Raw genomic sequence first — 27,482 nt, forward strand, 5'->3', positions numbered from 1 at the left:
ATATCAGGGAATCATGTATGCCGCAGGAACAAAAGATGGCCCTATCCACAACACCCGGCGCAGCGCTGGCCAACCACCAGGAAAATGTACCACATCTCGAAGAAAGCGTGCGGGGCGCTAAGAGATAGACAGTAACTAGACTGTCGTCGCATACCTTTTCCTTTGAATTTCGGGGGTTTCTAGTAAGTGCTCAAGGGCCTCAGAAATTGTCCTCACGTCAAGCAATAAACAGAAATTTTCGACAACAGGCACGTCGCATCTTCGGTGCGTCCATTCCAGGAAATGAGGGTAGGTTGGGATCGCAACCGATTCCTTTTGAAAGGTAGGGGAAAGTGGAATCAAGCAAGCACAAAGGAACACGGGAAGGAAAAAAAACGGGGGGAATGAACACAAAGCACATGGGTATCCGCCATGCATTCAAGACAACCAAATCACGAGAGACAGGTATTTACCAGTAACCACGACGGTCATAGGGCACATATTCACCCCGTGGGGGACTTCGAGGCCGTCCGTAGGGCCTTGGTGGCATATAGGGATCCTCATACCGAGGAGGCGGCGGTGGACGGACATCATAGGGGTCTTCATAGGGTCGACGTGGAGGTGGATAATCATCAATACGGGGACGGGGGGGCGTACGGCGTCCATAGCCATCGCGGTCATAGTAATCCCGGCGCATTGGAACTGGTGACCGCTCCCGGTAATGAGCACGAGGACTGTAGCCCCGAGGTGGAGGGAATCTCCGGTCGTACTCATCTACGGGTGGATAGCTCCGGCGAGGGGACCGAGACCGGTAAGGATCACGGAAAGGGCGCTCGTCAACAGGCTGGATCTAAAGGATTTCAAAATGAGGACCTCATCCCAGCTCCTTAGGCGCAATTTGGATCTTACATCTGCCACGCAGCTCACTCGGGAGCCTTTGAAATCACGTCCATCGAGCTTCTCAATGGCAGTCTTCAGGTCATTCGCAGTCTCAAATTCAACGAACCTTGAGGATTAGTGTTAACAGGGTCCTAGAGCCGTCCTGGTTATTATGAATTCACCCACCCTCTGCCAAGTTCACGGCCAGTTTCCGAGTAAACGACATCAAGACCCGCTCCACGTGCGAAGTCTTTAAGGTCCTAGAGAATTCCGTGGTGTGAGTTGATTTCCTGGTGCAATAGTGGAGTCCGGGAATATCCAACGGGGACGCATGAAACAGAATACAAAAGGAAACAGATTCGAGCCACGGTTTCACCAAACTAATGGGAGCTCCAGAAACGGCCTAAATCCATGCTGCTAGTGGGTATTCCGTCCAAATGGGATCTTCCAACGCCTAGCCTACCACAGCTCCCAAGGCAGCTGAGGTCCATGGAGCGTGCCTTGGAAGTACTGTGGGTGCTAGGGTTGGAATCGTTCCTCCACCGGGGAGGATATCCAAATGCCATAATTAGGAGGTTGTACCATGGCCGAGTCGAATCCTTAGGGAGTGCTATCCATGCGAACAGGGCAAGAGACAAAGGAAAATCGGGGGAAAAGCGGGGCAGCTTGTCATGCACTTATTGGCCAAAGTGCACGGCGTTCCGGGAATCCTGAGAAAAATAGACATGGGCTGCTAACCTGCCAACTTGTTTCCGGGAGTCCAGAAACCATCATACGGTAGACCGTGCGACGGGGACGAGGCATATTAGGACGGTCCATTGGGCCAGGGAAGTTCTCCTTGCGACGTGGCCCCCTCGCGAATTGTACAGTGAGTCGTTCGCCTTTGAAATCACTGCCATCTGTATAGAGGATTTGGTCAGAAGCGCAATTACCCCAGGAACCGGTGCGAAACTGAATACATACGGAACGCTGAAGAATAATAATATTAGCCATATATACGCGCCGTCGGGGGCCAAGCTCCTACCTGGTACGACATCTCTAGCATCCATCGCATCTTCGTATTCAATGAATCCGAAACCATTCATAAGCTTAATCTCAGTAATCTTTCCGGAGCCATGGGTACTAAAGTGTTCTTCGATATCCTGCTTGGTGACTGAAGACCTCCCATGCGCCCACGCAGGGCGCCGCGAGAAAAGGTTAGCTCATTGCAATCAAATATAACAAAGTTATCCAGAGTGTGTTATGGGTTGCCAATCCGGAGTTGGAAGTGCTTTAACAAATGAAAGAGGGACAAAGAATAAGTGCCAGTTCCCTCTATCAGCCAGGCACCTGGCGAGCGTTGAGAGAAAACAGCGGGTGCAGCGCAAGTCCCTTTGTTGCGCATCAGGGCCAAATGAGAGGAGAGCCTTGGCGATCCATCGGAGCATCCTGGTACTTGGGGCGCAGCAGACTAAATGGGCAACATTCCGATCGGGCTGGAGAATCGAGGGGTACCTTTCAGAGGGGATTGATAAACGGCTGCATACCATTGCGGGGAAGATTCCCGAGATAAAGTCGTGTGGACGACACTTCAGTCATGACGGGCAAAGAAGAATGGCGTCTAGTACTGATCAATGAGAAACCCGAGTAAGATAGTTCTGGCCTCAGGACCCGCAACGGCCAAAAGACAACGACGAAGAAAATCACTTCCAGATAAAACGGCGGTATTCGACGTAAACCAGGGGTAAGACGAGACCTTGGTATCAAGAGGGCCGCGGTCCTAACGGAATAATGGCTATTGTTCCTGAATCCCCAAGTGGGACGTTGGTCCAGAAGGTTGCTGGTGGCGCCTAATTAGAGGGCAATGGGGATCTCGGTGGCTTAACTTAAATCGCTGAAGGATGACCCTTCCAATGTTAGATTATCGGCCAACAGAATACTAAAGCTAGATAGCAGAAGCAGAGAACGAAGAGAGTGCGCGAGAGGAGGATAAGGAGAGGGGAAAGGGTAGAGGGTGGCAGAGTAAAAGAGAAAGACACAGAGAGATGGTCTGTGTTGACCGCCAGGCGAAACGGCAAGAACCAAAAGTTTAAAAATAAACTGAGAAAAGAGACGTCAAGTACCCCGTACCAACAGTGACCAAGGCAAAGTGACTTGTCTCTTGGAGCTTTCCAGCTGGAGGGAAACAATGCAAAATCAGTTGAGCCAAACAGCGTGACGAGAGCCTTCGCCTCACTTTTTTGCTGGCGGGTCCACGTGGCCCCGCCGACAGCCAAGGACAATCAATGAAATGCCAGCCTTGTGTTGACCTCCAATCAGACTGTATGCATCAATGGAAAATAGAAAAAGAGCAGTATTGTGTATGCATTCAATCTAGACAGACACTAGTCAAGGGGTTCATGACGGTCAACTGTAGCTTCTGGCTCGGAGAATAAAGGATACTATTACTCTCTCTCTCTCTCTCTCCAAGGTTCTCTCTCTTATTTTCCGAGAAGAGATTGAATCGCACACACCGAAGTCATCGATTACATGCACATTGCCTGTGAGATGTCATAACATGGTATTGTATCCTCACTGGTATTGGTACGGAGTACATGTTTGTATGTATGTTTGTATGTACATACATCCAAATGGGTCCTACTGCGCAGGATATACTCGGAATACACCGTACCTTTCGAGGTATTTCCACGGTTCCGTCCCAGCAAATCCCCACGGGGTTGAGCCGCAAGACCGATTAGAGGTAGATTGCTGTAAAGTCGCAGTACCAAGTCCTCCACTTCATCTGTAGGGGATCATACTATGAAATATTATTTTTATTTGGTTTTCTGTGGTTCCCATTCTCTATCCCACCAGAATATATTGTGAAGTAAGTCACTACCATAAAAGAAGAAACAGAGATACTTGAACAAAATCTATATACAGTAACCCGGCCCAATCCAATCAGCTGCTTTTATTTTATACAAGGCGAAATACGACAGTGGAAATTACCTAGTGGAGACCATACCTACTAGTTCCAATACCGGAGTCGATCAGGTCATGAAATATTTAGGACCCTCACCACCTTGAGGGGTTTGCCAATTGATGTCTTGTGTTGGCACCTTGATGTCACAGGTCTTGCAGTGAATGCAGCTAAAGGCAAGATTAGTACCGAACAAAAGAAAGAAAGAAAGAAAGAAAATAGAAAGTCGGGAATCACTTACTTCTGAGCATTGATTTGGAACCGAACACCGTGCTCCTTGGTCGAATCTTCAACATATTCATACACTCCAGCGGGGCAGAACCGGTTCTCAACCCCCTTGTACTTAGGCCAAGCAATGTCCTTATGCTTGTCCCAGTCTGCCACCTGCAAGTGTACCGGCTGATCTTCCTCGTGATTGGTCCCGGTCCGACTGACGCTGGTCAGAATATCGAAGCTGATTACGCCATCCGGCTTGGGGTATTCGATCTTCTCGCACTCAGAAGCTTGCTTGGTGGCTGCAGCATCTGTACCGTGATGCTTGAGCGTCCATGGGGTCCTGCCCTTGAAAAGGTAGGCTTCCAACCCGGAATACATGATGCCACCGTAAAGGCCGAGCGGAGTACTGAAGGAAGGTCTCATGTTGCGCACCTCATACAGCTCCTTCCAGATCGACGACTTTCGAAGAGCATCCTCATAGTCAAATAGGAAAACGGTTCCATCGTCCGCCTTACCCTGCAATGCCGAGAAAGCGGATTCAGCAGCCAGCATACCCGACTTCATAGCCGAGTGGGTACCCTTGATCTTAGGAACATTCAAAAATCCAGCAGTGTCACCGATCAGGGCACCGCCAGGGAATGCACACTTCGGGATCGACTGGAAGCCACCCTCGTTCAAGGCTCTAGCACCATACGAAATGCACTTACCACCCTCCAGCACCTCCTTGAAGAGAGGGTGGTGCTTGAGCTTCTGGAACTCCCCATATGGCGAGAGCCACGGGTTAGGATAATCAAGACCAACCACCATCCCAACACTGACCATGTTATCACCGAAATGATACAACCAAGATCCACCATAGGTGTCCTTAGGAAGCGGGTAGCCCAAAGAATGAATAATCTCCCCCGACTTGAACTTCTCCGGCTGAATTTCCCAGACTTCCTTCAGACCGATTCCATAGGTTTGCGGTTGGCTATCGCGTCTGAGGTCATACTTTTTGATAACCTGCTTTGTCAAACTACCATGACAACCCTCTGCCAGCAGGGTTATACGAGCGTGGAACTCCATACCACGCTCGAAACTTTCCTTGGCTTTGCCATCACGGCCTATTCCGAGATCGTTGGTTGCGACTCCAAGCACCGATCCATCAGGCTTGTAGACTATCTCACTGGCAGCAAAGCCAGGGTAGATTTCCACACCCAGTTCCTCGGCTCGCTCACCCAGCCATTTGGTCAACTCGTTCAGGCTGATGATATAATTGCCGTGATTGTTCATCTGCGGTGGCGCAGGAATTGGAATTGCCGAGTTCTTAGTTAAAAAGCGCATCTTGTCTCCTTTGGCCGGTGTGGCACCCTCGAATCTTGAGGGGTTATCCTCCGAGAGCCAATCTGGTAAAAGCTCATTGATAGCGGTCGGTTCTAGAACATTGCCCGAGAGAATATGTGCGCCTATCTCGCCAGCCTTTTCCAACACAATAACACGAAACTCTTCGTTACCAGCTTCATTAGCCAGCTGCTTTAGGCGAATCGCAGCGGCAAGACCAGCAGGGCCTGACCGGTAGAGAATTTTTGTTAGCTACCTAGATCTTCCAGTAGGATACCGAGCAAAGTGAAAGGGAGGATCCTTACCGCCACCAACAATACAAACATCGACCTCGTCTGATTCCCTCTCCACTTGGCGGGGATCAAAATGGCCATCCTCGTCTGTGAGCTTATTGGATAGCGACTGTGAGAAGCATCGAAATTGGCCGAGAGTCCGACTTGGTGTGAAGAGTGCTGCCTGACGGGTTGTCCTCCGGCCTGATGCCAAAGCCGAGCTTCTAGAGCTCCGAAGAGGGGCCGCGGCAGATGAGAAAGAAGCTCTTGAGAATCGGGAGGCAGCTGGTCGCAGTTCGCGCCTCAAAAGAGGCCAAACGGCTCCTTTCGAAGCCATCGCAACGGTAGGAAACAGGGTGGTAATAGATTAGCACACGGTTTGGAGGTCCTATATGCGGAACAAATGCATGGCAAGGGGTATACAGCGTCGTTAAAAGGACCCGAGGGGAGGGGAATTGGATCGAATGGTTAGAATCGGTACTGGAGCACTCAAGGTCAAATCCCTCCGTCACCGGCAAAGATCAAAAGGTGACTAAGTCCTCTTTTAGCGGGAGGCTAGTGGTCAGTCTGAGTTACCGCCTACCCGAGGTAAGGACGGCCAATAGGAATCGCGGCAATAGGAATCACATCCGCCTCGTTGTTCCGCTGTTGGCCGGCTATCCGTCAGAGGACCGGGGACATACAGCCGATAAGTATAGCATACTACTTGTATCCCTCCCCTTGAGACATCCGGGGCATAGAGCCGCGGTTCGATCTATATGGATGCCGATACAGGCTTATCGATTCTCACCAGATAAGATGTAATAGAGTCTGTGCAGGTTCAACGCTCGGTGTACCGATAAGGAAACGGCCCCTGCTAGGTACTAGTAGTAGTAGTCAACTAGCTATACAATCACATGAACGAAGATCTCACGTGAAGTTCCATGGAGGAAGAAAAAGAAGTTGGAATTCAAATAAGCATTCCATTCGTGCGTACTGCACGGAGACTAGTACTAGTAGGAGTAGTAGCAGCGAATGGCTTTCTTGTCGATGTGGCATGTGATGAGACGGAGAAAAGAAACGCCAGCATCCGAGCCTTGCGTCCTTTTTGTTCAAGAAAAGCTTCATTCCTGGAATGGACTCGAAACTACGACTGGTCCAGCATACACACTTGCAGACCCAAAGTGTTGTTGAAGACTTTTGGAATGCTGACAAACACCTAATAATGTACACAAAGGGCACCTCTTCACTGTTTCGTTCAACTGTATGGGGTGTATGGTATTCAGCATACCGCCGAGGCATGTAAAATACCAAGCCATGCGTTATCAAAGGAAATACTGTACTGAAGAGTGAACACCTGTACAAAATCGGATGTTTATGATAATATGACAGATCATGGGATGTGCATTTCTGTTTAAAAAAGCAAGTTCGGTGGATCACAAATTTGGCTAAAGATCTGGGGAAAAGCGGTCGGCGCCACCGTGTCCCGAGCGGCGCTTGTTGAGGGTCCAATTAGGACACCGTAGCCTCTACGGATGAGACGGCAGACTTTTTCTACCTGTCGACCCTTAAGTCTTTGCCGGGAGGGAGGATCAGGTTTCAAGTTTGTGTTTTTCTTTCTTTCTTTCTTTTTTTTCTTCTGCCCTTTATCTCTTTTTGTTTTATAGTATAGGGGCGCTCAGCCATGATGTATAATTTTTTTTTTCTGAACTCTACTTACCGAGGAAGGCAAGAAAAGTAAAGGGAAAGAAGGAGTCCGATGGAAAGAAGTTGTGTCCATGGAAAAGGAAGAGGGAGCGGCGAAATTTTTGTTCAGCTGCCTACAGTTAAAGCGGCATGGTGAAAGGAACGAGGGCGCGTCGTGAGGGAAACCCCGAGAACCGCAACGCGGAATGATTGGAAGAAAAAGGGAATGGATAGGCTGCGCGGTGGGACCGAACGTCGAGAGCAGGAGGACAGCGGACTGGAGGAAGCGACAGTGGCTGCAACCATGGCGCTGACCGGGAGAATACGTAAGGGGGCAACAGCCAAACAGAGCGTGTACGACCTGGTGGGGCTCCCAAACAGATTGCGTTGAGTGGGCCTGTTGATCAACAAACCAGAGATGACGGAATCGCACTGGGACGAAGGGTTGGCCACCCAAGAGCCGCTAGTGGAGCGCTAATTCAGTGAGAGTCTGAGTGAATCCATGGATGAGCGCGACCGTCCGTCGCTGCTTTTGCCGCCCACCAGTCGCCGGGCCCAGCCCCCCCCTGACGCCAGCACTCTCGGGCAACTGTGAGTCAGCCTATATAAAGGCCCAACCTCCCACTTTCTGATGCTCTTGGAATTTTTGATCTTGGTCTTGGCACCGCCCCGGAACGCCATACAGTCGTCTTCTCTCCGCCCTCCCCTCTACCTCTATCTCTCCACACTTCCGCCTGATACAGGTCGCAGAGCTTTGCTTTCAGCATCCTCTGCTTTGGTGGCTAAAAGACTCCGGGAAGAAATCTTTTTTTAGGAGGTTGTAAAAAGGAAAAGAAAAATATTTAACAAAATATTTTTCTTCCACAGTTTCAGATTCACTTACTGAAACGGGAAGCTTACAACCTTGCTCTACTCCTCAGGTGTCCATCTTCTTACGACACACTGCAAGAAACAAACACACTCTCTCTTTTTACAGATAGACATTGAACTTCCAGGAAAGGAAAAGAAAAGAAAAGGGAAAAAAAAGTTTTGTTGTTTGCCTTGTTTGCCCAAAAAAAAAGCGCATATTCTTTCTTGTGTCCGCTCCCTTCACGTTGCTGTCCATTACTCTTTCCCCATCATAGTTGTGACAGTTACCCTGTTGAGTTAATATCCTAGAAAACACTTCACTGTGCTTTTCTAGTTCCCTTCTCTGCTCTACATCACCTTGCAATACTTGGCTTGTTGGTCAGGTCTCCCTTCTCCCTTCCTGTCTATCAACATCTCTATTGTTGTTCTTGTTGGAGGTCTTGCTTGACTTCACCCTGAACTCAGTCCCGTTTCGCTTCTACACGAAGCGGTTTACTGTGATCAACTACAAGGCAGCTTTGCTGTCGGGGAGACATTGAGTTGTCCATCTCCACAAAGGGTATGTTTTCTTGCTTTCCCTCTGCGAAAAATTTTTTTCTGCCTTCTTTGACCGCATATTGCCTCACTTGGCGGTCATGTGGTGTTGTTGCTAGACCGACTTGTCGCATACATCTATGTATATGTTCACTCAATATATTCTTACCCTTGGATCATGCTACCTACCTGTCCTCTTATCACACTGGAGTTGCACGTTGACTGACTGTCCTTCGGGAACAGACTGCCAATCCAAGCTCTCGTATACAATCAGTTTTTGGCTGGTCTACAGCTCGAGTATCATCTACTCACGTCGCAATGGATTCTCTCACGACCCATCCCTCCACCGCGCAGCAGGCCCGGGCCTTCACTTCTCCTGCCTCTCTGTCCTTTCCCGGTGGTGCTGGTGACTTGACACCACCTTCCGATAAAGATGGAAACATGGCGATGAGCCTTCAGGGTGCAAACGGACATGTGAACGGCCAGCAGCAGGGAGGAAATGCCACCAACGGCAACGGGGTGACACCCGCTACTCCTGTTGCAACTCCAGGTGCCAATACTCCGGGGAGTGGCATTGTGCCTACGTTGCAGTGAGTATACTCTTGCTGTCTCTTCTGGTATACCAGAATGCTGAACAAGGATCTTCTTTCTTAAGAAATATTGTCGCTACTGTAAATCTTGACTGTCGCCTGGATTTGAAGACTATTGCGCTCCACGCAAGAAATGCGGAGTACAATCCAAAGGTATTGCATCCCACGCCTCCCTGAGCTTTGATTTTCAGGGTATAGTGTGGCTGAACTGCTCTTTTCTTAGCGTTTCGCGGCCGTGATTATGCGTATCCGTGAACCCAAGACCACCGCTTTGATTTTTGCCTCGGGCAAGATGGTTGTCACTGGTGCCAAGTCAGAGGATGATTCGAAGCTGGCATCCAGGAAGTACGCGCGTATCATCCAAAAGCTCGGATTTAATGCCAAGTTCACGGATTTCAAGATCCAGAACATTGTCGGCTCCTGTGACATCAAGTTCCCTATTCGCCTAGAAGGTTTGGCTAGTCGCCACCACAACTTCAGTTCTTATGAACCTGAGCTGTTCCCTGGTCTCATCTACCGTATGATGAAGCCCAAGATCGTACTTTTGATCTTCGTCAGTGGCAAGATTGTCTTGACCGGCGCCAAGGTCCGTGAAGAGATCTACCAGGCGTTCGAGCTAATCTACCCTGTGCTTTCTGGTACAGTACCTTGCATTCCAACCCGTTCGTAACATTGTTACTAACCATTCGAAAAGATTTCCGTAAGGTCTAAAAAGACTAATGTCGGTGCTCGCTTGCATAGGGGGATTACCCTTCACCTTTCGCACCCATGTATTAACATTTGCTCTTTTTGTTGTCTCTTTTCTTGCTCCGCGAGATTGTATCATGAACCAGGCAGGACGTGTCGCGTTGGCTTGGTCGTTGCCTTTATTCTCGAACTCGCATATCACGATTCCTTATGCTAGCATTTCTATGGCGTTCTAGCGATTTGGTTTGTTTCTGGTCGTCTGTTTCAACAAACTAAAGTCTTTTTCTACAATTAGAAGTCGCACACCGCAGATTCAAGGGGGCGGTACTGTGCGCTGGTCGATGGTTGCTCCCTCTTAATTACTTGTTTTTGCGTTCTTTTGCCTATCGGCTGCTGGCCCTTTCATCTTGACTCCGTCTGTATGGAAGTGGTTCTCTGAGCGCTATTTGTTTTCACGACTCTTTCGGAAGATGATGGATCAAATGGGAAGCAAATTTCCTGCGGTATTCCTCTAGACCTTTTAACGGAAGTGGACGAATGCACTGGCTGGTTGGTGAATCAGGCAATGAACCTGGTTCTTGTGGCACGATTCTTTTTAATTTTCCTCGATAGCCTCTGAACCAAATGGAGTGAAAACCATACAAACATGTTCCTCGTAATCTATTCATGTAACTGCCGCTGTACTTGGTACAGGTCACATTCCTTGTAACTTCAACGGTAAAGAACAGATCAGTGCTCTGTAACCTCCTAGTTAACGTTCATATACACTGTTTCACGTAAGAAAGTTTTCATAGGGCTTTTTATATACAAGGTATATCTACAGGGGTATATTTTATGTCCAGTCTTAGTACCACCCGATTACAGGACGCCCTTCCGCTGTGCTTTCTTAGTCTTGGCCAGCTCGTCCATCAACCGCAAGCCCTTCGCACCAGACCGGCTGCCATCACCTTCAAACTCACCCACTACAGCCGCCGGCCACTTCCAAATCTCGCCCAGCTCCGGCTCAAGTTTACCCTCCATGGCATCGACGATCTTGTCCCCAAGCACCGGGAGGAACTTGTACCCGTGCCCACTGCCACCCGTAGCGAGGAAGAGGTTCGGGTGGTCGGGATGATACGTAATGATGAAGTGACCGTCGGGTCTGGTTTTTGTTAGATCTCCCGCATTCACACTATGGGTTTTTTCAGAGTCAACTTACGTGTCTGTGTACCAGCAGACTCGAGTCTGGATGAATGGCCGGTCACCCATGCTAGGTAGCAGATTCCTCAAGGCGGATCTCAGAGCTTCTTCGCCTTCTAACGGAACCGGGACCCCGGGTTCCGGCAGACTGACTTCCATCGTTTCTCCTTCGACCCCGGGAACGGGTACATTCTTGGGGTTGACATAGCCGTAGGCGTGGCGAGCGATTTTCAACAGATTCTTGCGCGGGGGGATGATGAAGAAGCCCGTCGCGAAGTTGAGGATAGTAGGCATGTTCTCCAGCCGCCGCTGCTCCTCGTCGGAGATCTGGACGAACGCAACCGCCTGGCCCGTTGAGAGAGCCCGGCCGCGGAGGTCGACAAGCTTACCCGTCCAAGCACCCGTCGCGAGAACGACCAGGTCGGCCGTGAGGGAGGATCCATTTTCCAAGAGAACTCCAGTCACCTTGCGCTGGGAGGTACCGGCGGGTTGGTCTGCGTAGAGGAGGGACTTGACTTCCCCGGTTTTGAAGGTGACCTTGCCCTCCGTGTCGAGAAGCTTCTTTGCATATCGAACTCCGGCTTCGGCGTCCGACCAGCCTGAACCCCAATTCACGTAGCCACCCGCCACATTCAACTCCTCCCCGTATGCGTGCGCCACTCGCAGGACGTCTTTTTTGGATGGCAGTAGCTCGACGTCGTTTCCCAGTTCTTTGACGTTGTTGTAACTCTTCCTGGCGTATTCCTTGCCATTGGTGTTTCCTTCAGGGTAGACGAGAAGTAGTCCGCTCTGAATGTATCGGTTATCCTCGGCGCCCCATTCAGTGTTGCGCCAGCGCTCGATGGCTGCGTCCGCGAGTTTTGTGTACACAGGGTGCGAGTAGTCAGCGCGGACGATACGTGAGGCGTCCACTGAGGAGCCTTCGGGGTTGGGGATTGTAGGCGACGCCTCTAGAACTGTGACTTCGCTTGTGGGGTGCCTCCGGGAAAGGGAGAGAGCGGTGGATACTGTGTGGTTGGACAAAGAGTCAGCAGCCGTAAACTCATAATGATGGTTTGTTAAGAGTCAATGGCATTGCGCTTGTGTAAATCTCAAGAACAAAAGCAAGATTAGGGAATACCAGCTCAGTATGTCCATCACTCACATCCGAAGACACCTCCACCTACGATGAGGATTTTGGGTGGTAAAGCCATGTCTGTTGCCGTTATACTGGAATGACAGCGTTAAGAAAGAACTACTCCGTTGCGCCTTTTCTGCAGAATGGATATAGACGCAGAAAAGGTGCGGAGAGAGAAGTTCGGGGGACCTTTAAAAAATAGTGGCTCCATGTTCGGAGCGATATAGGAGCACCAAAGATTTAGTTAGCGATATGACAATTGATAGGCTCCCTATCGCCTCTTAGCTTGGCTTTTTTTTTTTTTTCTCGGCCGCAACGCAACTCCCGATCCAGCCAATTCAGTTGATCGGCTATTACCCCCGGAAAATCATATGTTGATATAATTATACCCCCATAGCGTCGAATATGCATTGATCATCATCTCCTGAAGGGTGATTTTGTTTATTGTTAAATAGACTCTCAATTGAATGCTTGTCAAGCTTCCCGAGAAAGGATATATATCGGCCCGAGGATCTTCAAAACCACGGCAATTGAATGAACATCGTATGATTACCGCATCCCACGCCCTTTAATCACTCAGCATGAGCGCGTCCCGAGTAGGCCGGGCCGCGCTAAAGGCTAAAGTGCCTGTTACCGGTCCTAAAAGGACCGGCAGTAAGATTCCGGTCGATGGTCCTGGGTCAGTATATGATGCTCCCTTCGATTGCTGTGAGCCATGCAGCATACTTCCGGGAATAATCGCCCTTCCCCTGGTAGGCATATATAGAAAGCTGGTTTATCTAACCGTCTCAACAGCAAGAAGCCGCCAGCAGCATCGCCGCTGCCGAAGCGGGCTAACCCCCATCTCCTGAATCTTCAAGAGGCACAGCCCCGCATGTCTCCTAAAGTAATGACCATTCTAGGGGTCAGTATCCTCGGCATGAGCACATACTGTGGGTATCTATACGCCTCCTACAGGCGAGAAGTGACCCATGCGCAGTCTATGGACGTGCCCAGGGATGTATCGGATCGATACAACCAGACAGCTAGGACTTTCGACGCAGATGTCGAAATGTCTGAGAAGCTAATGCGGATGGGGAAGAAGCGGCGAGATCTTGTCCAGAAGGCCCGTGGAAATGTGCTCGAGGTGAGCTGTGGCACGGGTCGAAATCTGGGATATTACGAACTTGGACAGCAGAGAAAGCCTAATGAGAGGGGGCAAGTAGAGCTTCAGGGATGCCGCTCCGTTACGTTTGTCGATCTCAGCCCGCAGATGGTAGAGATCGCGCGAGGGAAGTTCCAGAAGTTGCATCCCGGTTTCAAGGATGTTAACTTCAGGGCACAGGATGTGAAGGACGTCGCTCCTCCAACGACTGGGGATAAGCGGGCTTATTTTGATACGATCGTCCAGACTATGGGATTGTGTTCGATGCCAGACCCTGTTGGCGCGCTTCGCCACCTGGGGTCCATCACTGAGCCGGAAAAGGGACGGATCATGCTTTTAGAGCACGGCCGGTCGCACTATGACTGGTTGAATCGCATCCTTGACAATCTCGCACCCGCCCATGCGGACCGCCATGGGTGTTGGTGGAACCGAGACATTGGAGCGATTGTCCGGGAGAGTGGTCTGGAGATTGTGGAGGAGAAACGGTGGCATTTCGGAACTACATGGAAATATGTGCTGAAACCAGCACGTGGTAATTAGAGGTTAGGTGTAGGCAGTCTTGTATATTAACCGTCCTGTAATATATACAGCATGGGTGTAACCCAGCAAACAATTTAGAGAACTCTACACTTCGAGTTCGATGTATGTGATGAGGCTATGAGACGGACGTGGGTAGCTAGCTATAGATACTGGTGTAAAGCATTCTAGGTATATATTAAAATATAATATATAGGGATATAAATTCTATGTCAAGTTGATCCTCCCCTGTAACTAAGCTCGATTCAATATAAGGGTTCGTCCCGGTCGTTGATCAGCCACGTCCAGAGTCTGTCGACTTCCTCGTTGGGTCATCTGATCTCATTGCCCTGGGTTGATGGCCATCAGATCGCGGCAAGGTGACGAAAGGGACCGGGATAGTTTCATGCGACAATGGCACTGGATCGAAACCCTTACCGCGCGAATGCAAGTAGTTCGTCAGCGAGATGCAAATACTACCTAGATCAATCTAAATCAATATCTTCCACCTAGCGATGTCCTCCGCGATATGGAGCCACGAAAACGGCGAACATCGTGCCCTCTTGCCCGAGTTGGGAACATCTGTCTGCACTCAGTAAGCGACGATGGCCGATCGCCTCGGAAACTAGAATACTAGTACTGTTACGACCTGGAACCGGTGTAGAACCTCTCGATGAGGTCAAGATGGCGTTATGCACATGCGGGGTAACAGTTACGTTCTATCTTGTTGTGTATGTACGCCACCGATAGATATACTGTCATGTACCTGTGCCTGGGGTTTTGGGACGCTTCCCCCTCGCAGAAAGATCCCCAGCGTTCCATCGGGTCGGAGAAAAGACGGACAACCGGTTCTGGGTTGGATGCCTCATTTAAGGTTTATCAACCATGTCACCACTGTCCATAGACTTTTGAACTAGGGTTCCAGTGATGTCGTAGTAAGTTCTTGGAAAGTTTTTGGGTTCCTTGTGCGATTCGTCGTTGGTTCGAATATCATTTTCTTTTTCCAACCGTCCTTCATGTCGGGTCGAGCTGGACCAGAAGGCTGAAGACGTGTAGATTTATCATAAGCTGAAGGAGTCTGCCGTGTCGCCGTAAGACGCATGATAAACTGCATAATATTCCGTCTGGGAGGGTGGGGGACGATGAAGACGAGGTATGGACGCGTAGATAGATAATACACCCACGCCAGAGTAAGAAAAGAAAGAAGTCGACTGGCCAATTCTTTCGATTTCCCCCCCTCCTCCATCTCTCACCTTGAAACAAAAGGGTTAAGTTGTGGAGAGGGATACCCCAACCTAAGTTATTTGGTTGTCACAGGAGGGACGGCCCCCTTTCCCAGGCAACAAGGTTGACATCCGAGCTGGGAATGATCCCATCCAACTTTAGTAGTATGTGTACAGAGAGAGTATGTGCTCTGAGTAAAGCCCTACAAGTAACTAACTACTAGTACGAGTGAGAGGTAATAAGTCGACAGAAGTACGCTGTAAACTGCACAGCAATGCATTGTTATGGATATCTTCTGGAGGACACACAGATCCATGCCCCCGAATTGTTGACTCGCGTCATGGATAAATTGATCCCTTGCGTGCGGGTGATACATCACACATCCCATCGATGTATGTAGTACATGTACTTGTATGTATGCATGGGCGAACACCCGCAGTTTGATCGCTTTGATCAACCAGTGTATGATGTTTTCGATCTATGATAAGTGATGGATGGACGAGTCAACACAGCCTTACCGTGGCATCTTCCACTTGGGCGCAGTGGCAAGCTATTACTGGATTCAGATCCATTCCAATTTCCATTTCCATTTTTCTCGACATCTCCATTTTCCGAGTCTTTAGTGGGCAAACTAACATAGCGCCGCCTTTAGCCCATCCGATTGGATTCCTTCCAAATCTTCTAGACGGCTCGGTATTTACTCCACTCAATTCGATCTGATTTGCCATTGCTTCCTAAACGGTGGCGCTAGGAATGAGATTCCATGGAACCCGCTCTTTCAACGGTGGGGACCTTTTCATGCTGCGATTGGCCTCGTTTTTGCTCTTGGGTTCCATCCCCTCTCCAGGTTAGTGCATAAACCGGTGCATGAATCTATACTATGTATGGCATTAGACGGTCGCCCCTAGGCTTCTTTGACTCTAGTCTGAACCAATTTACCCTTTCCTTGTTTTTTTTTTTTGTTTTGCTTTTTGGTATTCCGTTCTCTATCGAAAAAATCCACCCACCTCTCTCAAACTACGGCGGCATGGATGGCGTACCATGGAATCCATTCAGCTATGATGCACTTACCCGTAGACGATGCAGCTGTTTCCTTTGTTCTAGCTAATGATTGTATTGCTGAATGTCCCCATTCGAGACTGAGACACAATCCTGATAGATGTATCGTAATCTCTTTGTTGGCATACCTCTGTACCTCCTACGGACTCCGTATACTCTTGCTAACTCGGAAGGAAATCACTGGAAAATCAAGGCAATAAGACGTAGATTAAAAATGCGGTGTCCAGATGTCGGTGAGGAAAGCCTGAAAATCAGTCTAGGAGACGGTGTAAGGACGGCATTTAGACTGAAGGTCAGAGCTCGAAACTAAACGGTCTCTCAATCTATACAATGGATGATTTGTTTGTTGCTCTCGATGCGGAATACCTGCGCAGCAACCACGTCGAGGACGACTAAGTTACCCGAATTGCCTCTTGAGTCTTGACTATGGTTGTTAGGGCTCCACGGCGCATACTCCATCAGAGCGTCCATGCAGAACCTCAGTTGATCACCGTCTCCCCGCCGCCAATCAGCACGGAAGATATTCGACCCGGTCGTCATAGACACATGGTGCGCCCCACAGGACTTTTTTTGCCCCTTCATTCGGCCGCATTGAATCCATCCATCCATTCTGGGTCGTACCCGTATGTCTCTCGGCATGCAAACACACACACGCGCGCACTTGCTTTAGAGCCACAATAGCCAAACATTCAGCGGTGAAGGTGGATTGCATGAGATGCATTGTTTTTGTTTTATTCAACATGGAGGGGTAAACCGAGGGGGAAAATGATAAAGAGGAAGACATGTTGAAGGAGGAAAAACCAAAACAACCAAGAAAATTTTTTTCTCCTTCCGGCATTCCTGAAAAAAAAAAAAAAAAGAAAGAAAGTGCCCCATTGGTTATTCTAGCCAATAAACGCCACGGGAAAGCACCCGCTTTTCGTTTTTTTTTTGTCTTTCTTTTTTTGCTCCTAGCCTCCTCCAGACCTCCTGCCCTCCTAAAAAAAAAAAAAAAAGTGAAGATCGAGAAAACTATCCACAGCCAAACAACGATTCCTTCAAAGCTGTGGAATTTTATTCTCATTACTATTACTATTATTTTTTGATCATTTTTCTGGGTCTGCGCATGTCTCTTGCTCCATCAGGTCCCTAACTCTGGCCAACGAACTGCGCTGTGATTATCCTATTCTTCCCGTACACCCGGTCGGGAGGTATTATTCTCACAGCATCATTATCTCCATCATCTCCCTTTCCACTTCCTCTTCGCCCCCCCCCATCGCCATACTTCCCTGTACTTCTCCTTCTCATCTCACACTCACATTTACACATTCTCTTCCTTCCCCCTCATCCCCCCCCTTTGTGTTACTACTTATTCTTATTCTTATTTTTACTACTATTATTATTAGTATCATAGTTGTGTTATCACTATATCTGTTTGTCGTTTTGTGTGCTTAGTTGGGTTGTACTTCTCTGCTATTATTATTATTATTGTTGGTCTTATCTAGAACTCCTATCTTCCCGTGTGTATCCTACAATTTCCCTACCAAAAGTTCACTCCTTCACAAACCATGCCTTATAATACACGTCGAAAGTCACTGTCGCTTCCGTCGCTAGGGATTCATCTCCCTAGTGCCTCCCGCCGATCCCCGTCGGCCTCGAAATCGCCACACGCGACCGACGAGCAACTGCCTCCCTCCAAGAAAGTAAAGAGGTCGCACGACTCGTCTTCACTATCTCCAGAGCCTACCTCGGTGTCGATATCGACCGCGAAGGAGCAGTTGCCTGTACGTTTGACTGGTCGGCGCGGGGCGTTTGAACAAACGCCACCCCCATCGCCTATTGATGGAAGTGTCGCGCCCAAGATCGACACCGAGGGTATCAACGATGATATTGTGGTCGGTGTGATCGAGCAATTGGAGAAGACAGGCAATCGTCCGCATTTGGTCAAAGAGCTCGCAGCCGTCCTAGTTGCGCTCAATGAGAATGTCGCAAAGTACGTTTCGAGTGACCCTCTCCCCTATAGTGCTCTTTGAGGTGCATACTAATCGTTCAATGTGCTACAGTTCCGCAAATCCCGCCGCACTCCTTTCTTCCCGGTTGAGCACATACATGAAGCGTCCGTGGACGGCGCTCGCACCGTGTCCGCTGGCGAAGGAGCTCATTCCAGTTCACCCTCGCAAAGTGTACTATTACTTGACAACGCTACCTCGTCAACCTCTCCCTGAGAACTCGGATGATATCATCATCCCGGGTGTGCTGGGGAAGAACATCACTCCCAGCGTGTCCAGCGCTGACCTGGACGAGGAAGACGCGTTGGCGCGGGAACGATCGCGCCTCAGCCCAAGCCCCGAGGTGGATCTGTCCCCCCCGGACTTTGAGGAAGAGAATATTGATCTAGACACTCGTGATGATAGCGTGGCGAGACAATGTGCGACTGATTTTGACCATCAGCATGCGCGCCTCATGCACTCGAACCGGGCCGCTTCTCCTCCGCTGGAGGGTGATGAGAAGGAATTCACTCAAACGGCCAGTGCCGTTCGCGAGCGGGCCTCGGAGCAAAAAGCAAACCAGCTCGAAAAGGCCAAAGGTCCCTTCTCGGCCCTTTCAGAGGGGCTTAGTGAACTGGATGATGGGGCTATGAGCATCGCTGGAACTCCTGTTGAAGATAGTCCTCTCTCGTCAATCCATGGGGACCGCATGTCCGATAGCCCGGATGGCGACTACTTCTCCCACGGAGGCTTTGTGGAACAGCCTTCCCTACAGGAGCAGTTGCAACAACAGCAAGACCTCGACGAGGCAGCCGCGGTTGCTCTGTTTGGCACTTCTCCCTCCCCATCCCTCACGTCCGTGGCCTCGTCACTCTCGTCTGGTACGAGTGTGGCTTCGGATGACGGTCTGGATGTCGAGGCGAACCCCGATAGTGTGGCAAGCGCACCGCAGATCAGTCTCCCCGAAGACCTCATCATCGAACCTGTCTCGGCAATGAAGCGGTCCATTGACATGCTCAACAGCGGAGTTCCGGATCTCGATATGAAGATGTCGGATCTGGTTGAACAGGACAGTAAGCTGTCTCTAGCCCCTAGGACCATGGTAGACACAGATGTCGAGATGGTCTTCGATTCCTGGAGAGAGTTGCAGAATCCCGAGAGTGTCGATGTCCACGAGCTCGATGAGATGTTCGGAGAGATCTGAGCAGAGGATGCGACGTAATTTACGCGCATACCGCAATCGATAGACCTGGAATTTGTTTTTTCTCTAGACTTTCACGCCTGGTTCAGGATTTCGTTCATCTCCACTCTCGCCTCGCTGCTATTACGCCTTGGCTCTACAACCTACCGCTCCGCCTTACCTGACTTCCTCTTACTCTAATCTTGTACAGTTTCCTCCGATAATGCTTGTTCTGAATTTCGTTTCACCTCTCTTGGCCAGAGTGCCCTTTTTTAACCTGTACATATATTGTTGCTCTGTTTTGCTCTCTCTTTTCTTGCTTGCATGTCTTCTTATCTCTGTTACTTTAATATCCCCTGACTGGTTTGGGTGTACTTGTTTCGTCGTTCTATTGCGGGGGTTGATTGCCATGATTACTAGTCGGCGCGATGGAAAACAAAAGAAGAGGCCGATGCTGCTGCCAACGGCCGGGGAAACGTCTTAAGGGTCAAAAAAAAAGGAAAAAGAAAGGGAAGGAAAGCCGGAAGATTTATGCCTGATGCCTTGATGTACATTTAGCGCTTGTGGCTCACCATTATACTTTATTTGACGATAGCATTCTTTCCATCTTGCGATCCGACAGGACGACTTGTAGTGCCTAGAGTACGACTACTACTACTACTACTACTACTACTACTACTACTATGTAGTGGGGATTCATCCATTGCCTAGGATAGGGCTTGCGCAAAGGAAATGCATGGACGAGCCACCTACGTGGTGAATGTCGTCATCGTATCGACAACTGCCCGGTGATTGGAAGATACCCCTTAGGCCCAGGACTCCCTCCGCCCCGCCGCTCGCATCTATCAATTCCTCCCATCTTCCATCATTGTCCCGTTCCCTGAGAGTTCCCGTCACCATGATATTTCCTTTCTCTAGTACTTGGTAAAGCTGGTGGAAGTGCCGAGTAGTGCGGACAGAGAAGATCGGTTCCTACTCCACAATCAGCCTCGATCTCCCTGTCGTTTTTTAAGTTCTATGCACCATGGTCATCTACTGGTCCGAACGCTCGTTGTATGGTCGATTTAAGCATTGAATTCAACGCCATTGTCCGGCAAACCGAAAGAACGAGAAGACCTTGCCAACCGCGCGAGCCATAATATTGTTCTCCAGGCACATTGGACCGCTATCTGTCCTGGTAGTCTTATTCCATTCATCCCGGCCGCTTTGTGGCGACATCCTCCGGCAAATCTCAAGACTCCCAACATGGACGCACCTTCCATTCACCCCCAGTTAAATGACGGTAACTCGCGGGCTGGAATGGTTCCTCTCAACTCTTCCGGTCCTCAAAATAAAGTTATGATTGCCTCGAAGCCTCCAGCCTCTCGTACTTCACAACTGTCGAATATACCTCCCCGAAGCAGCGTATCCGACAAGAAGCAAACCACCAATGCGAAAGTGGCCATCCCGCGGCAGAGAACGGGCGTCATTTCTGCTTACAGTCGACGTGTGCCTCTTGCCTGCGAATCCTGCCGGGGGCGGAAAACTAAGTGCAGCGGCGACACGCCAGTTTGCAGACAGTGCAAAGAATTGAGGGTGGCTTGTAAGTACCCAGCATCATGGAGGGAACGAACCAAAGGGTATGTTGACTACCCGTGTCTTCTTGTCCTCGGTCATTGACGGCTGACTTCGATATTAGGCAATTGGAAAGTCTCTCGACAAAGGCCGAAGCGTATGAGAAGCTATTGAGAGACATCGGAAACATAGTTGATGGCAGGACTGCGGAACAAATTAGAACCACTCTGGATAAGGTCGGTGCACTTTCTTATATATTATATCGTTATATTTCTGCATCCGACCCTAACACTCTCATAGTATTCTGGCTCGGGTGGCGAGCGGGCTTCTACTGGCTCGCAGTCTAGCTCAGCCACGCCGCAAGATAAAGACAGCCACCTTGAAGAATTGAGCTCATCCTCTTCTATTGGATCCCTAGATGCCATCGACCGTGTGGACGAGGATGTAAATCGAACTCCAAATTCTCGAGCTACTGGTTACATGGGGAAAAACTCGGAGGTTACCTGGATGCAGAGATTGCGAATGGAGACAGAACAACGCGCGCGGAAGGAACCAGGGCGCTACGAAGCCGAGCCGGAAGGGGAATTTGCCCTGCATTCGATGAATTATCATTTGGACGATCTAGATGTCTCGGTTCCCGGCCCTGTGCAGGTGTATTGGATTCCTTCTCGTCCTTTGGCGGACAAGTTATTTGAAGACTACTTGGAAACGGTGCACCCGTTTTATCCTATTATCAGCCGTACCCTATTTCGTGCCCAATACAGAACCTTTTTTGACAGTGCTGCTCGGCCTGGTGATAAATGGCTGGCCATCCTTAACTTGATATTCGCCATCTCCGCCAAACATGCTCATCTAACGCAGGCACCGTGGCGTGGCGATGACAACGATCATTTAGTGTATTTAACTCGGGCCCGGATCCTGAGCATGAACGGTGATGCTCTTTTTAGTCACCCCGACCTTCAGCAAGTACAGGTCGAGGCCTTGGTTGCTTTCTATCTTATGGCATCAGACCAAATTAACCGGTATGCTTCCTTTTTCATTATTTTCTTCTTTTTGTCCCTTTCACCGTGCGGTTGGTGTGGAGTTTGACTTGAACGTTCTTCTGATGGTTTGATTAGAGCTTGGAAGATCACCGCGTTGGCTGTTCGTTCAGCAATCTCACTCGGGTTGAATATGAAGAATACTAGCGAAAGAACGCCTGGTATCTCAAAGGAGGCGCGATATAGGGTCTGGTGGTGTGTCTATACTTTTGAACATATGCTTGGGATCATGACAGGTAGAGTTTCTTGCATTACGGATGGGATATGTACGACGCCTTTGCCTCTACCGTTCGAGGAGGACCAGCTTCAAGAGCCAGCTGCAGCTAAGCTTCTCAACGACCAAGACCTTCGCCAGGAGCTTGTAGAATCGACTTTGGCAAGTACCCTTGTTCGCCACATGCCCTCAAATCCTCCGGGAGGCAAGGAAACCCGACATACAGACAAACTGTGTGACACTTCCTGGCTGAAGAGCCAACCCATCAGTAAGATGCTTATCTTCCTTTATTATGTGGACCTGGCAGTTGTCGCTCAGGAAATTGTCAACCGGGTGTATTCGCTGGACTGTGCCATGGTACCCTGGAGGCATATTGAGAACCGCATTGGGGAGCTTCGATCCCGAATTGACATATGGTACGCCAACCTTCCGGAGGCATTGGACTTCACCCGACGGGACGACCAAGGTATGGAGATGCTTCGTGGAAAGCTTTTCTTGGCGTTTCACTACTACAGTGCTCGAATCACCTTGGGACGTCCGTGCCTGTGTCGCCGCGATGCTCGGCATACTAGCCCTCAGCAAAAATCCTCTTTCAGCCATGAAATGGCAGAGATAACTCTAAATTCTGCACGACAGATGCTGGACTTGATTCCAGACGAACCTAACGCTGTCCAACTCTACCATGTTTGCCCTTGGTGGTGCGTTCTGCACTATCTGATGCAGACGGCTACGGTTCTTCTGCTCGAGTTGTCGTTTGGTTGCATTCATATGCCGGCTGAAGAGATAGGTATCTTCGAAGCGTCAAAAAAGGCCATACGCTGGCTCTTTGCCATGTCCGAATGTAGTCTCCCAGCACGGCGTGCATGGGAGCTGTGTGACAGTAATTTTCGACGAATCGCCATTGGCATGGATTATGACTTGAGTGACCTGCCAGTCTTAAACTATGACCCAACCGCGCACGTACATATGAACCCAGATGCTGGTGGCAGTGCTGGTATGGGTGTACCTGTCAGCCAGACAGCGCCGCCTATGACTGTTTTTTACGACACAGTCGGCGGTCCAAATCAACAGCCGCTTCAACCTCAGTACCATTATGACCAGAACCAGCAAGCGTACTCTGGAGTCCCAGCGATTGATCCGACCTCGTCAACCCTTGCACTTTCTGCCCCCGGAACCGATGCCTTCTTCCCTTATGACCCCATCAGTGGGGAGTTTATTCGCTCCTTCTTCCCCATTCCCAATGAGGAAGAGCCATGGGAACAAAATTAAGATGTTCGCAAAATCATTCAATTCTCTGTACAAAATAATATTTGCCACTACTACTACTACTACTAACGTCCGTTGTTCAGAGCTTGCTTATCTGTGTTTTATATGTTTTCCTTCTTTCACAAGGTTTATGATAAATGCTCTATATCAATTTGTTTATGTGCGGTCTTTTGGCACGGGTTGGGTGTCACGGCATGTCATCAGCGTGCAAGGAGTTTATCGTAAGAGAGATCGGGAGTTTGCCATACGGTGCTTGCTACAGTGCAAATAGATGATGGGTGGCTGGCTCGTGATTTTTTTGTTGTTTAATCGGATTGCTCGAGAAATTTTACGTTCTGTCTAACGAAGTTCGAAATCAAGTTATCATTTCAAGATGGGTCACTTTCGTTAAAGAGTCCAACTTCATATGAAAAACAAACATCTTAGTTCTGTGCTATGTACTATTATTAAACCTGGTATCTAACATCTCTATCATACACACAAGACAGTACTAAGAATTTCCAAAATAGTTAGAGCAATAAGTATAATACATGTCTACAAGGTAGTAGTCTATGGAATCACCAGATCACCCTAAATATGAGTGCGCTCTTGTTGCACGGTGGTATTATCACGCCCCAGTCGCTGTTTTTTCATTCTTCTCAACTCTTTATTTCTTCGGTATACGAAGCCTCCAACTCGCGGTTTCTATCCGCTCGCCGAAGACCGAGGGCCTCAAATCTCTTCATACAGAACTCAAGGATGGGTCGGGCGGGGTTATGCTGAGGATGGGTAGTTCTGGGATATGCATATGCTTGAGGAGATGGAGGGTTTTCATCGGGGACGGTGTGCGAGTGTTTAGCTTCGAATTCGTTGTACTCTTTCACTGCGGCTCGGGCGATGATGCGGACGGTGGATATATTGGGCACCACCAGTTTAGTCTGGAGCTGTTTGAAGTATGCCTCGTCGAAATGAGGGTTGCCCTTTTTCATGTCCCGCTCGGTGTTCAGGTAGAGACGGGGGATGCCGCCTTTCTGGAGACGGCTGGCGGATGGGGACTGCACGTCGACGCACCAGGTGTCCCAGAGTCGTTTGCCGGCGGCGCTGCCTCGGGCATCGACTACGGCGGAGAGGATGGGGTGGAAGGCCGTTGAGGGTATGTGGGGGGTTGAGCTTCGGGCGAGCTTTTGGGAGCGGAGATTGGAGGTGGCGGCAACGTCGTGGAGGGCGCCAGGGATGGAGAGGAAGAGGCGTTGCAAGCCGTGGAGGGAGCGCTCCTGGAAGTTGTCTCTTGGGTGTAGTTCATTGAATTCACCGTTGAGAATTCGCAGCAGGATGCCCTTTGCCTGTGCTAGGTTCTGGATATTGTCTTCCGCTTTTGTCGTGTCGGTTTCTGTGGTGACAGCATGGTCTAATCTGATAATTTCGGCGGCTAATGCGGTGATATTACTGTGGCCCCAGGATTTTAGGCGGTAGCCGCGGAGATATTCTAGCATCACAGTTACCAGGTTCCATTGGCACATTGCGATACGGTAATTCAACAGGGCTCGTAGAGTATTCGCCGAGAGGGGCTGTGAAAGAGACTGGACAACTGAATCGCAGAGTGTGCTATTTTTCGTAGCGGCAGCGTAACGAATGATTGATGGTGCCAAAGCTTGATTCCCGTATGCGCTGTGAGGAATCGGGGGTCCGTCAATGTCGTTCGAGAAGAGTAACCAGTCGCCGAACGTGAATGCTCGAGACACAGTCACCAGGTCCAGAAGTTCGGCCAGCGTAATAGGTGAAATTTGTGGCATCGACGACTCAAATGGCTTCAAAGAGGCCAGATTGGCAGTATCGAAAGTCGGCAGGTGCTCGTCATCGGACGGGTCCACGCGTGAGGAGAAGAATTCGCCTATGCGTTGCATCTTACTTTTGTCAACTGCGCTCTGCAACCAAGCAAATGAATCCATCGCATCTCCACAAAGGCGTCGCCGGGAGTGGAATCGGATGTTATGTTCGACGAGTTTAGCTAAGGCTGTTGTCTCGTCATAAATCTGGGACGGCTCAAGTTGCTCCAAATCCTCCTCATCAGGCAAGTACAGATCATTGCTGTCCCAGGGCGGAACAACATGAGGAATGGCTCTGATGAGTTCATCGAATGCTTGGGGATCCGCCTGAGGATCGATGCATCCAGATTCAAGAACACGAAGAATGAACCAATTAGATTCCTTAGTCGTAGCTAAAGGGGTATCATCGGCCGCCCTCGGGGCTATTGTGAACTTGAGCGATGAGATATGATGCAGAAGCGCGGCCGACGTTATACCCCAGAAGCCTAATCCTCGATAGCCCCAATTTGGAAGATTATCCATTAAGGAAGCGGTTACCTCAAGACTGATTGTTCGCGCCCCGAGTCCATTGAAGGGGGAGGGGCTACTGCGCTTTCGAAGAAGCGAAGGGCCGTCGACTTGGGCCGGATGGCGCCAGGATACTTCTGAGTCAACCTTAGTGTTCCATACAGACTCTGGATGTTGAAGTAGGGGTCTCCAGCTTTGGAATTTCCAAGCCAGATCCCCTTTCCGTGTCTTCATCTGATCAATGAGCCATATGCCCTCTGTGATATGTCCATGTTCCACACAGCACCAAAGAATCAACTCTATCCAAATCTCAGGCCCAAGTTCTCGAATGCCCATTTGGAAGGGAAGGAAAGGCGAGTCTTCACCCGCAGCAGCTGCCTTGGCCGCCACTTCGGCTTCGTGTACAAGCCAGGCTGCATCCGACAGAACGCTCATGATATGTGTTGACAGTAGATGCATCGTCGGCGGTCGAAAGGCGACCTGATGGCTATCTGGAGGGACATATTTATATACCCTATCCGATACTGCACCGGAGTGGTGCAGACGAGCAAGTATCCGAAACACATAAGACATCGCTATCTTCGACTCATTTGGCGAGGCATCAGCAGCATCAAGCACAATTGATCCCAAGCTCTGCCATACTTGTGCCATGAACCGTCGGGAATGCTCGTCCGCAAATGCTCTCTCGGTTAACGTATCTAGGCTTGTCAACTCAGAAATCTGTGTTGTTGGATCTGGCGTGAGCCGCGGAGCCGAGTCGATCTGATGGGTCAATTGATCAAGCGATACACTGGACTTGTAACCCCAGCTGTTATTAGACAGATGCTTAAGAGAGGGGGAGACATCGTTCAGTGCATCTGCGGCGTCGAGCAACTGATTCAGTAATGCATAGACAGCAGGCCAGTTGTTCAACCGGTACCCCAGATGGGCTAAAAGATCCAGGTCCCCATACGTTCTTGCGTTGAACAAAAGCTCACGCAAGTCGATTGCTCGACTGATGGATGCTGGGGTCGTCACCGATGCAGCGTCCGGTTCGAAAGCCTTACTGCCACTTCCAGAATCTCCTAGCAGGTGTTGTTCCAGCAATAAAATCCACGCTTCCGGGGTTTTCTGCGACTCGCGTATCGGAGATTCATTTTTCACTCGAAGTCGATCATGCAGTAATTGACGGTTGATAGAAGGGCTGGAGCCCACGGAGAACTGGCGACCCCATTGTCGCCTTCCCGGGGAAGGTCTCCAACTTGGGAGCCCTTTGCGCTGGGAGTAGCTGAGCAGGCGATACGGAGAGACTGATACAGTATGGAGCAAGTGAGACCTGCGGTCCAGACACAGCAGACGAGCTGGACACAGGGATCTTTTCATGACACGATGGAGGATCTATCGGACAAGACCTGCGGGCGGAGGGAATCCAAATTTCGATGTGACCGGCGGACGGACGTTCTGTAGCGCATGTCTAGCCATTCAACTGATACCGCATCGCCCTGAGAACTGATCTGAAAGCGAACAAATACCACCGAGTAATCCCAATTGTTCTGGTAGGCTGTCCGGGACGTTCGTTTTCACCTTGGCGAGGATTTGTTGAATCTCGATCGCAGAAAAAGCTTCCCCGATAGCGCTGACTCAGCATCAGCCTGCCAATCAGCGCAGCGATGTTTACTAGCTTTACTACTGTCACATGTCTAGCTCTGCTACTCCGTACATTTGGCCGTATTATCGTAGTATTGAACTTACCAATATTACATCCTACTGTTAGTATGTACTATACGCATACTCTGTAGTTA

At 49.7% G+C, this 27,482-nt stretch overlaps 8 protein-coding genes across 8 annotated transcripts; 4 read left to right on the top strand and 4 right to left on the bottom strand.

The window, feature by feature from the left end:
• Positions 1-448: 448 nt before the first annotated feature.
• ABOM_010401 (putative pre-RNA splicing factor Srp2) lies at positions 449-1,943 on the bottom strand (the record flags this gene model as incomplete). Its single annotated transcript, XM_022537529.1, has 6 exons — positions 449-829; positions 889-985; positions 1,045-1,118; positions 1,597-1,757; positions 1,822-1,827; positions 1,883-1,943. The coding sequence occupies 6 exons, from the start codon at positions 1,941-1,943 to the stop codon at positions 449-451; spliced, it is 780 nt and encodes a 259-aa protein (XP_022385021.1).
• A 1,923-nt stretch (positions 1,944-3,866) lies between these two features.
• ABOM_010402 (electron-transferring-flavoprotein dehydrogenase) lies at positions 3,867-5,941 on the bottom strand (the record flags this gene model as incomplete). The annotated part of the gene is made up of 3 exons (XM_022537530.1): positions 3,867-3,966; positions 4,038-5,559; positions 5,638-5,941. 3 exons carry the CDS (start codon positions 5,939-5,941, stop codon positions 3,867-3,869), a joined length of 1,926 nt encoding a protein of 641 aa, XP_022385037.1.
• A 3,029-nt stretch (positions 5,942-8,970) lies between these two features.
• On the top strand, positions 8,971-9,912 carry ABOM_010403 (TBP family protein; the record flags this gene model as incomplete). The annotated part of the gene is made up of 3 exons (XM_022537531.1): positions 8,971-9,242; positions 9,308-9,395; positions 9,466-9,912. The coding sequence occupies 3 exons, from the start codon at positions 8,971-8,973 to the stop codon at positions 9,910-9,912; spliced, it is 807 nt and encodes a 268-aa protein (XP_022385038.1).
• Positions 9,913-10,787: 875 nt separating this feature from the next.
• ABOM_010404 (NAD(P)/FAD-dependent oxidoreductase) lies at positions 10,788-12,301 on the bottom strand (the record flags this gene model as incomplete). The annotated part of the gene is made up of 3 exons (XM_022537532.1): positions 10,788-11,070; positions 11,128-12,115; positions 12,253-12,301. 3 exons carry the CDS (start codon positions 12,299-12,301, stop codon positions 10,788-10,790), a joined length of 1,320 nt encoding a protein of 439 aa, XP_022385042.1.
• A 505-nt stretch (positions 12,302-12,806) lies between these two features.
• ABOM_010405 (class I SAM-dependent methyltransferase) lies at positions 12,807-13,909 on the top strand (the record flags this gene model as incomplete). The annotated part of the gene is made up of 2 exons (XM_022537533.1): positions 12,807-12,904; positions 13,021-13,909. The coding sequence occupies 2 exons, from the start codon at positions 12,807-12,809 to the stop codon at positions 13,907-13,909; spliced, it is 987 nt and encodes a 328-aa protein (XP_022385043.1).
• Positions 13,910-17,715: 3,806 nt separating this feature from the next.
• ABOM_010406 (uncharacterized protein) lies at positions 17,716-19,339 on the top strand (the record flags this gene model as incomplete). The annotated part of the gene is made up of 2 exons (XM_022537534.1): positions 17,716-18,140; positions 18,211-19,339. The coding sequence occupies 2 exons, from the start codon at positions 17,716-17,718 to the stop codon at positions 19,337-19,339; spliced, it is 1,554 nt and encodes a 517-aa protein (XP_022385040.1).
• Positions 19,340-20,560: 1,221 nt separating this feature from the next.
• Positions 20,561-23,392, top strand: ABOM_010407 (Zn(II)2Cys6 transcription factor; the record flags this gene model as incomplete). Its single annotated transcript, XM_022537535.1, has 4 exons — positions 20,561-20,934; positions 20,994-21,105; positions 21,170-21,891; positions 21,988-23,392. The coding sequence occupies 4 exons, from the start codon at positions 20,561-20,563 to the stop codon at positions 23,390-23,392; spliced, it is 2,613 nt and encodes an 870-aa protein (XP_022385041.1).
• Positions 23,393-24,027: 635 nt separating this feature from the next.
• On the bottom strand, positions 24,028-27,063 carry ABOM_010408 (uncharacterized protein; the record flags this gene model as incomplete). Its single annotated transcript, XM_022537536.1, has 1 exon — positions 24,028-27,063. The coding sequence occupies one exon, from the start codon at positions 27,061-27,063 to the stop codon at positions 24,028-24,030; it is 3,036 nt and encodes a 1,011-aa protein (XP_022385035.1).
• Positions 27,064-27,482: the final 419 nt, after the last annotated feature.

This window comes from Aspergillus bombycis (assembly GCF_001792695.1).
Source record: "Aspergillus bombycis strain NRRL26010 chromosome Unknown contig00115, whole genome shotgun sequence".
Taxonomy (NCBI): Eukaryota; Fungi; Ascomycota; class Eurotiomycetes; order Eurotiales; family Aspergillaceae; genus Aspergillus; species Aspergillus bombycis.